This window comes from Oncorhynchus tshawytscha, linkage group LG25 (assembly GCF_018296145.1).
Source record: "Oncorhynchus tshawytscha isolate Ot180627B linkage group LG25, Otsh_v2.0, whole genome shotgun sequence".
Taxonomy (NCBI): domain Eukaryota; kingdom Metazoa; phylum Chordata; class Actinopteri; order Salmoniformes; family Salmonidae; genus Oncorhynchus; species Oncorhynchus tshawytscha.
Window position 1 is genome coordinate 10,240,192 of NC_056453.1, and position 10,127 is coordinate 10,250,318.

A 10,127-nucleotide genomic window follows, 5' to 3' on the forward strand; every position below is an offset into this window, starting at 1 on the left:
CTGGAAGCGCATCCTTGTGGTTCAACTTTCTTTTCATGGTCTTTCACCAACACCTCTCATGTCTTCACACAATAGTGCCATAAGACTTCTTATGGGGTCAGGGGTGGAAGTATTAATTTATTCCCAGTATGGTACCCCCCTGTGTGTGCACCCTGCAGTACTAAACATAGATTTACATATAGAATCCCATTTAATAGGATCTCTGTGCACCAAACAGTAAAAATGTATTGTTTATTACCTTTTAATGTCGCAATAACATTATAACTGGCTATGTTGTCATCTGATTGTCAAACAATCACTTCAGCAGTAAGCCTGTAAGCCTGGCTACCTGCACGTTCACATACTCTAAAATAATTATTGAATCCATACAGTGCACCCGACATTTGACGGATGAAAAGAGACCAAGAAGGTGTGATTGCCATTCATTTGGCCTACATTTGAAACCTGAATTGACGCGCCCACTGTCCGCGCACGCCTCTGTCACTCACCTCTGCCTTATTATTGTTGAAACACACCGCATTATGGATCGTATTTCACACGTTTTCAAGTCCATTTGGAAATGTTTCATGCAGGTGACATGCGGTAATGATAAAGAGTACAGTTCTTGGCATCTTTAATTGTCGTCATAGGCTCAACATAACGTTGATGATGTGGTTGTTACAAGAAGCACATGAATGAACTCTAAAAATCACCAGTCAGGATTCCTATTCGACTCAGCCATGCCGCATCGTCCAACATTTCCTCATCTCCCACCCCTTCGAATGCAACTAGCCCCGATGCTCCTCCCTCTTTTGCCCTGCCCAGCTACAAAGTTCCTCAATGCAGGTAGTCACTGAGTCGCTAAAGGAGCTCTTTAAACTTGAACCCCCCCAAAAAAACATCTGCATCAGATGGTTTAGATCCTTTCTTCTTTAAGGTTGCTGACCCTATCCTCACCAAGCATATCTCCTCTCTGGGGAGATTTCCATTGCTTGGAAGGCAGCCACGGCTCATCCTTTATTTAAAAGGGGAAGATCAAGCTGATCCTAACTGTTAAGCCCATTTCTATTTTGCCCTGTTTATCAAGTGTTGGAAAAACTTGTCAGTAATCAACTGCCTGGCTTTCTTGACGTCTATAGTATTCTCTCTGGTATGCAATCTGGTTTCCGCTCACATTTTGGATGTGTCACTGCAACCTTGATTCTAAGCAATGTTGTGCTGTTATTTTTATTGACTTGGCCAAAGCTTTTGATAGGGTAGACCATTCCATTCTTGTGAGCACGCTAAAGAGTATTGGTGTCTCTGTGGGAGTCTTTGGCTTGGTTTGCTAACTACCACTCAAAGAGTCAGAGTGTAGTGTATAGTCAAGTACCCCAAGGATCGATCCTAGGCCCCACGCTCTTCTCAATTTACATCAACATAGCTCAGGCATTAGGAAGCTTTCATCCATTTATACGCAGATGATACAGTCTTCTAATCAGCTGCCCCCTCCCCGGATTGTGTGTTAAACACTAATTGCTATCTCTGAGGGTTTAGAGCTTGAGGTAGTCACCTCACACAAGTACTTGGGAGTATGGCTAGACAGTACTGTCCTTCTCTCAGCACATATCAAAGCTGCAGGCTAAGGTTAAATCTAGACTTGGTTTCTTCTATAGTAATCATTCCTCTTTCACCTCAGCTGCCAAACCAACCCTGATTCAGATGACCATCCTACCCATGCTAGATTACGGAGATGTAATTTAACTGTAAACTGGTAATCTCTGTATACCTGTAGCAAGACCCACTGGTTGATGCTTATTTATAAAATCCTCTTAAGCCTCACTCCCCCTTATCTGATATACCTACTGCAGCCCTCATCCTCTGCATACAACACCCATTCTGCCAGTCACATTCTGTTAAAAGGTCCCCAAAGTCTCCGCTTTTCAGTTCGCTGCAGCTAGCGACTAGAACGAGCTGCAAAAAAAATCTCAAATTGGACAGTTCTCTTCATTCAAAGACTCAATCATGGACACTTGCTGCGTGATGCATGATGTAATTGTTGTCTCTTGCCCTTTGTGCAGTTGTCTGTGCCCCATAATGTTTGTTCCATGTTTTGCGCTGCTGCCATGTTGTGTTGCTACCATGTTGTGTTGCTACCATGCGGTGGTGTCAAGTGTTTCTGCCATGCTGTGTTGTCGTCTTAGGTCTCGCTCTATGTAGTGTTGTGGTGTCTCTTGTCGTGATGCGTGTTTTGTCCTATATTATTATTTATTTTTTATCCCAGCCCCCATAGGTCTTTTGGTAGGCAGTCATTATAAGTAAGAATTTGTTCTTAATGGGCTTGCCTAGTAACATAAATAAAATAAACCGGTACGACGTACCATCACTATTACGTACCGGACAGTACCGGCTTACTTTCACCCCTCTTTCTGATACCAATGCAGATAATGTGGGTGATATGGGACCACAAAATTGTGAATTGTTATAAAACTTAGAGTACTTAAAAAATACAATGTACCATTCTCTGAAGTATCGTGTTACAAATTACATGGTGACTTATTCCAACGCCTTCAAATACAAATGTCCCAAAAAATTGAGGAATATTTACTCTATGCTTATGGTAAATCATATATTCATGCTCATGTTAATTCTTAATCTGAACAATAAATTAACTTTTGCTGAATAGTAAAATGCCTATGATCGGTAACTTGAGGGTAACCAGCTTTGCAGAACTACCAGAGGAACCAGGCGATAACGTGATGTAGGGAGGGTAATTGGCAGAAAGCCCAGAATATTGTGTGTTTGACTGAGAACAGGTGCTGTGGGAACACAAACAGTTTCTGCAAGAAATAGACACTCCCTATAACTGTAGAGCATGAACAAAGGTTTATGCAGTCCTACTTTAGATGTGTCTGGAGTGAGTCTCCCTTGCTGCAGCTTGTAATAAAGTAAATGAACAGCTCTTTCTGATATTTGCCACAACACTGTATATGCATACCCAAATCAACTACATTTGCCACCTGGAACAGGGTAAGCCGTTTCAAATGATTAATACCATAATACAATAAGTAACAATTTGCCCCCTGAAGTGTTAAGCTACAATCACATATTTACAATAATTCTGAGACAGAGTGAGTACTACACAAAGAGAGCCCACTTTTGCAAGTACTGTAGAAAAAGTCAAACCTATTCTACATTAACTGAATGTAGCCAACTCATTAACCCCTTGATTCCACTTAGTGAAAAACCCCTCCAGCAGCCACGGTGACTCACTTCATTAACTATGTTTAATCTGTTTCCTCGTAGTCAGGTCAGGTCACTTTCTACGCAAATGTACGTTCTAGTAATAGCTGAAGCCAAGCATAAGGGGGCATTGAAACTTAACATGTTATTTATGACGCTCAAGAAGACGAGAGGGACTTGAATCAATTCTCTCAAAAGGGTCACTGGCGTATTTTAGTGTGCATTGTCGACAGTTGCAGAATCATCTGAAAGATCTTTGCAACACATTACAGTGGTGGTTCCGGGTGAACATTGTACAACCATAGGCAATGGACCCGAGGCAACAGTTAAACGCAAAGATCCTCATTTTGACAGCGCTAAAATATGCAAACCTCTACTGTATTATTCACATCACCTACAGACATCTCTGCAATTTAAGACTGTCAAAATTACACTCAAAGGACTTCCAGATAAGGAATAAGGGACAAGTGTGTAACGTACCTTGGCCAGCGGACAGCAGCCCCAGGAGCCTTCTGGGAGTTGACAGCAGGTGGTGTCGTCCGGGCACTCCGACTCGCCGTCGGGACAAATGACTGCCCTCACTCCCTCCACCATCTAAATGGAGTGACAGGCAATGCATACCAACGAGGGTTGGGTTGACACATACGTCCAATTCACACAACTAGTTAAATAACATTGTTGAAAAGGCTTAAAAATAATCATTAAGAAATATAATCTATATTAAACAAAACAGACACTATAGTTTATAATACACAGAGATAGAGAATAATGTTGCATTCTCTTTACCAGAGGGCTGATGATGTGTTGTGCGGGGACTCTTCTGACCCACGGCAGAGAGACTGTTTTATTGAGGCACTTGGAGTGGACTAAGTCACACACTGTCCCCTCATAGCAGCAATGCAGGTGGTCGGAACAGCACTCAGCCTGGAGATGGGTTTTAAGACAATTTGATCTTTGAAAAAGTCATGAGTTGGCAGTAAAACAGTCCATTTTATAGCTATGTTACAACATTCAAATGAATAGAACCCCCACAGAATTAGCAATACCATCAAAACACTGTGTTGCTGATGATGGTGTTGCTGGGCTATGGCCATAAAATTAGCTTTGTTCTTTCACACTATGGTGCTGAATAAGCATTTTCACACTACCAGTTCAAAGCAGGGTCAGCTGGACCGAGATTGTCCTGCATACCTCATTTAACCAAGCAGTCACTCAGATACAAACTTTAGACGACTGGGGACTAATCACTTACATTTGGTAATGGACAGCAGCCATATCCACCACTGGGGGTCTTGCAGCAGGTGTTGCCGTCGTCACACATCCCACCATCGGGACAAATCAGGGCTGAGGTCAGGCCTAGGAGGGCCAAACACACCACCCCTATCTGCACAGTTTTGAGAAGAGGGGTTAAGAAAACCTAAGACCATGTGCTCGCGTTGTTGACGAAGTTGGCTATTACCCCGTGCGCATAAAAAGTTTTCTTGAAGCAAGGTACAGTTTAACTCCAAAAATGTTTAATTTATTTAAATAAAAAAATACAAATGACAGGTTAAAAATCAGGCTTTGATCTAAAAGGCTAAAAACAGGGATAAGTTCAAAAAGTTAAGAGCATAAAATGTAGCAAACAAATGCTCTCCATCATTGCTGGCCCTATAACAAATAAACACAATAAGAAATGTATGAGTCTTTAGGTGAGGATGTGCCATCATCCTCACACGGGTGTATATTTGACTTATTCTGCTACATCAATAGGTGGTGGTGATGAATAACGTTGTGCACATGGTGAACTATTGTTTCAGCAGTAGGCCTATATACAGTAGACGAATTTGCCCAGTCTAGGAATGCATAAATCTGTTCATAACTCCATACATTTGCTCTGCGGTTCATGTACTTTCAAAGCAAATATTTATACATACTGCATCACACTGAAAATGAAATCGCCAATCTAGGTCTTTATATCTACATGGCACAAAACGTTCACATCTAGTTTGTTATCTGTGGATGTATTAACCTGAAATGGCCTACTTCACTCTGAGTGTTTAATAGTCACATGTACAGTTGAAGTCGGAAGTTTACATACACCTTAGCCAAATACATTTAAACTCAGTTTCACAATTCCTGACATTTAATCCAAGTAAAGTCCCAATTTTAGGTCAGTTAGGATCACCACTTTATTTTAAGAATGTGAAATGTCAGAATAATAGTAGAGAGAATGATTTGTTTCAGCTTTTGTTTATTGCATCACATTCCCAGTGGGAATACACTCAATTAGTATTTGGTAGCATTGCCTTTAAATTGTTTAACTTGGGTCAAACGTTTTGGGTAACCTTCCACAAGCTTCCCACAATAAGTTGGGTGAATTTTGGCCCATTCCTCCTGACAGAGCTAGTGTACCTGACTCAGGTTTGTGATGGCCACTCCAATATCTTGACTTTGTTGTCCTTAAGCCAAAGTTGTGGCAAAATGGAAGTATGCTTGGGGTCATTGTCCATTTGGAAGAACCATTTGCAACCAAGCGTTAACTTCCTAACTGATGTCTTGAGATGTTGCTTGAATATATTCACATAATTTTCCTTCCTCATAAAGCCATCTATTTTGTGAAGTGCACCTCTCCCTCCTGCAGCAAAGCACCCCCACAACATGATGCTGCCACCCCTGTGCTTCACGGTTGGGATGGTATTCTTTGGCTTGCAAGCCTCCCCCTTTTTCCTCCAAACATAACGATGGACATTACGGCTAAACAGTTATATTTTTGTTTCATCAGACCAGAGGACATTATTCACAAAATTACGATCTTTGTCCCCATGTGCAGTTGCAAACCATAGTCTGGCATTTTTTATGGCGGTTTTGGAGCAGTGGCTTCTTCCTTGCTGAGCGGCCTTTCAGGTTATGTCAATATAGGACTCGTTTTACTGTGGATATAGATACTTTTGTACCCGTTTCCTCCAGCATCTTCACAAGGTCCTTTGCTGTTGTTCTGGGATTGATTTGCACTTTTCTCACCAAATTACACTCATCTCTAGGAGACAGAACCAGTCTTCTTCCTGAGCGGTATGACGGCTGCGTGGTGCCATGGTGTTTATACTTGCGTACTATTGTTTGTACAGATGAATGTGGTACCTTCAGGCGTTTGGAAATTGTTCCCAAGGATGAACCAGTCTTATGGAAGTCTCCTATTTTTTTTCTGAGGTCTTGGCTGATTTCATTTGAATTTCCCATGATGTCAAGCAAAGAGGCACTGAGTTTGAAGGTATGCCTTGAAATACATCCACAGGGACACCACCAATTGACTCAAATTATGTCAATTAGCCTATCAGAAGCTTCTAAAGCCTTAACATCATTTTCTGGAATTTTCCAAGCTGTTTAAAAGGCACAGTCAACTTTGTGTATGTAAACTTCTGACCCACTGGAATTGTGATACAGTGAATTATAATTGAAATAATCTGTAAACAATTGTTGGAAAAATTACTAGGCTTCGAGCTCCTACATGCAGGACTAAGGGAAACACAATGAAGGACTAAGGGAAATACAATGACAATGGAGAATAAATAAATGGCTATTGGGGGGAGGCAGAGTAAAGACTTGACGGGATGGGGGATCATAGGGGAGCAACTTGACCATTGAAGGGGTGTGGGGACCTACTATCACATACCAGAAAAGTTCTATAGCTTGAATGTTATCAGTGGATTTTCAGCACATTCGTCTCATTTCAAAGTAATGCAGCCAATTTAGTTAACTAGTAAGCTAGTTACAATTATTTTAATTGTCTAAACCAAACCAAAATCTATTGATCCAAAGAATCTCGTACCATTGTGTTCAGAGAATCTGAGAAGAGTAAGGGTAGATGAGGGAATATCGTCAGATGTGTTATTCAAGTTGGGAACTGCAATGCATAGTCTTCATATAGTCTAAAGATAGAGGCAAGAAAACAAGTTCATCATTATTAACTGATCAAAACAATGAATGACAGAGCTGACAGTTGTCGCTAGCTAATTTAGCTAACTAGCTAGCTAGCATAGCAAGTTAATAAACATAAAATGGGTTAGGCGTAACGCCAGACAAAATTAATTACATTTGTTATTTACCTTCGTTAGTGTGCGATGTAAAAGCTCGAACTAGTTAAATTATCTTTCATTCGAAGCGACGCTGGAGTATTTTGCAATCTGGAGTGATTTCAGATTTTTTTTCTCCCAACAACGGTTATCACATGATATTCGCACCTTATGACCAATGGCCTGTTCCAGGGTCGACTTTACATCAGGCGCGCTGCACATAATGATCAGCTCACTCAACTCTGGAGAACTGACATCTCAGGAACATCAATAAAATAAATGATTGCTAAATATCTTTGTCAATAGTGTAGCTCAGGGTTGCCCAAACACGGTCCTGGGCCCCTCCCTGAGTGCAACCTAGCAATGCACAGCTGATTCTACCCTGAACACGCTGGAGAAGATGTTTGACGTTTTACATGCTCCTAACCGATTGGGTTTTTATGTTCGTTTTTTTGTGTTGTTCGTAACTTATTTTTTAAACTTATTTTATACATAATGTTGCTGCTACCGTCTCTTATGACAGAGAATAACTTCTGGATATCAGAACGGCGATTACTCACCACGAACTGGCAGAAGCTTTTTTTTACCTTTAACAATTCCAACGTGAACGACATACTGCTTTCCCGGTGACAGGCCCAAATCCCCGTCATTTGTTTGAAGAGATGACGGAGGAAAAAGAGGACAATGGGCAGCTACCTTCTGAGAATTCGCAGGCGATCGAATAAACTCCCACTGCCTTCAATTCTTCTAGCTAACGTGCAATCATTGGAAAATAAAATTGACGACCTACGAGGAAGATTAAACCACCAACGGGATATTAAAAACTGTAATATCTTATGGAGTCGTGGCTGAACGAAGACATTATCAACATACAGCTGGCTGGTTATCCACTGTATCTGGTAAGACAAGGGGTGGCAGACTATGCATATGTAAACAGCTGGTGCACGATATCTAAGGAAGTCAAGGTTTTTCTCACCTGAGGTAGAGTATCTCACGATAGGCTGTAGACCACACTATCTACCTAGAGTTTTCATCTGTATTTTTCGTAGCTGTCTGCATACCACCACAGACTGATGCTGGCACTAAGACTGCACTCAATTAGCTTTATTTCACCATAAGCAAACAGGAAATGCTAATCCAGAGGCGGTTCTCCTACTGGCCGGGGGACTGCAGGGAAACATCTGTTTGACCAAATGTCTATCAGCATGTTAAATGTGCTACCAGAGGGGAAAAAAACTAAAGACCACCTTTACTCCACACACAGAGATGCATACATAGCTCTCCCTCGCCCTCCATTTGGCAAATCTGACCATAATTCTATCCTCCTGATTCTTGCTTACAAGCTCAAATTGAAGCAGGAAGCACCAATGACTCGGTCAATAAAAAAGTGGTCAGATGAAGCAGATGCCAAGATACAGGACTGTTTTGCTAGCACAGACTGGAATATGTTCCGGGATTCTTCCTATGGCATTGAGGAGTACACCATTGGCTTCATCAATAAGTGGATCGAGGACATCGTCCCCACAGGGATTGTACATACACACCCCACCCAACCAGAAGCCATGGATTACAGGCAACGTCCGCACTGAGCTAAAGGCTAGAGCTGCAACTTTCAAGGAGCGGGACTCTAACCCGGATGCTTAACCTCTCCCTGTCCGAGTCTGTAATACCAACATGTTTTAAGCAGGCCACCATAGTCCCTGTGCCCAAGAACACAAAGGTAACCTGCCTAAATGACTACCGATCCGTAGCACTCACGTCTGTAGCCATGAAGTGCTTTGAAAGGCTGGTCATGGCTGATATCAACACCATTATCCCAGAAACCTTAGACCCACTTCAATCTGCATACCGCCCTAACAGATCCACAGATGATCCAATCTCTATTGCACTCCACACTGCTCTTTCCCACCTGGACAAAATAAACACCTATGTGAGAATGCTGTTCATTGACTACAGCTGAGCGTTCAACACCACAGTGTCCAAAGCTCATCACCAAAGCTCATCACAAAGCAAAGGACCCTGGGACTAAACACCTCCTCTGCAACTGGATCCTGGACCTCCTGACAGGCTGCCCCCAGGTGGTAAGGGTAGGTAACAACACATCTGCACGCTGATCCTCAACACAGGGGCCCCTTAGGGGTGCATGCTCAGTCTCTTCCTGTACTTCCTGTTCACTCATGACTGCATGGCCAGGCATGACTCCAACACCATCATTAAGTTTGCTGATGACACAACAGTTGTTGGCCTGATCACCGACAATGACAAGACAGCCTATAGGGAGGAGGTCAGAGACCTGCCGCCATGTGGTGCCAGGACACCAACATCTCCCTCAACGTTATTAAGACAAAGAAGATGATTGGAATACAGGAAAAGGAGGCCCAGGCACACCCCCATTCTCATCAATGGGGCTGTAGTGGAGCAGGTTGAGAGCTTCAAGTTTCTGGATGTCCACATCACCAACAAACTAACATAGTCCAAGCACACCAAGACAGTTGTGAAGAGGGCACAAAACCTATAACTCCTCAGGAGATTGAAAAGATTTGGCATGGGTCCTCAGATCCTCAAAAGGTTCTACATAAGACTCCTGAACATCTACCTTTGACCTTTTTCACCTGCTCCACGTCGGAGGCCAGCCTGCCCAGTGCCAGGCCGCACTCGTCACCCCGGGTTACCACGGCGCTTCCCAGTTTGACCACAATCCTCTTGGCCTGGTGCAGCTCCCCACGATGAGCAAAGGAGTTACCGTTGGCACGTGCCGGGGACACTGAAAGAATACAAGTTACTAGCCTGCCTTATGGTGGTGCCAATCTTGAAGCACTGGTCGAGCACTTTATAAAATGTATGCTTATGCCCCCCCTTTACACCGCTGCTAAT

General features: G+C 42.6%; 1 protein-coding gene across 3 annotated transcripts in view; it reads right to left on the reverse strand.

The window, feature by feature from the left end:
- The window catches only part of LOC112224181 (progranulin), a 37,694-nt gene extending 27,744 nt beyond the window's left edge, over window positions 1-9,950 (reverse strand). For 2 of the 3 annotated variants that reach the window (XM_024387547.2, XM_024387545.2), the window contains exons 1-5: window positions 7,287-7,444; window positions 7,010-7,109; window positions 4,454-4,585; window positions 3,988-4,125; window positions 3,682-3,795 (exon numbers count right to left, since the gene is read on the reverse strand). In XM_024387547.2, the coding sequence (XP_024243315.1) occupies window positions 3,682-3,795; window positions 3,988-4,125; window positions 4,454-4,585; window positions 7,010-7,012 (387 nt within the window). In that variant the 5' untranslated portion in view covers window positions 7,013-7,109; window positions 7,287-7,444. Of the gene's footprint in view, window positions 1-3,681; window positions 3,796-3,987; window positions 4,126-4,453; window positions 4,586-7,009; window positions 7,110-7,286; window positions 7,445-9,849 lie in introns of those variants that run through there. The other variant, XM_024387546.2, reaches the window with a different exon arrangement.
- Window positions 9,951-10,127: the final 177 nt, after the last annotated feature.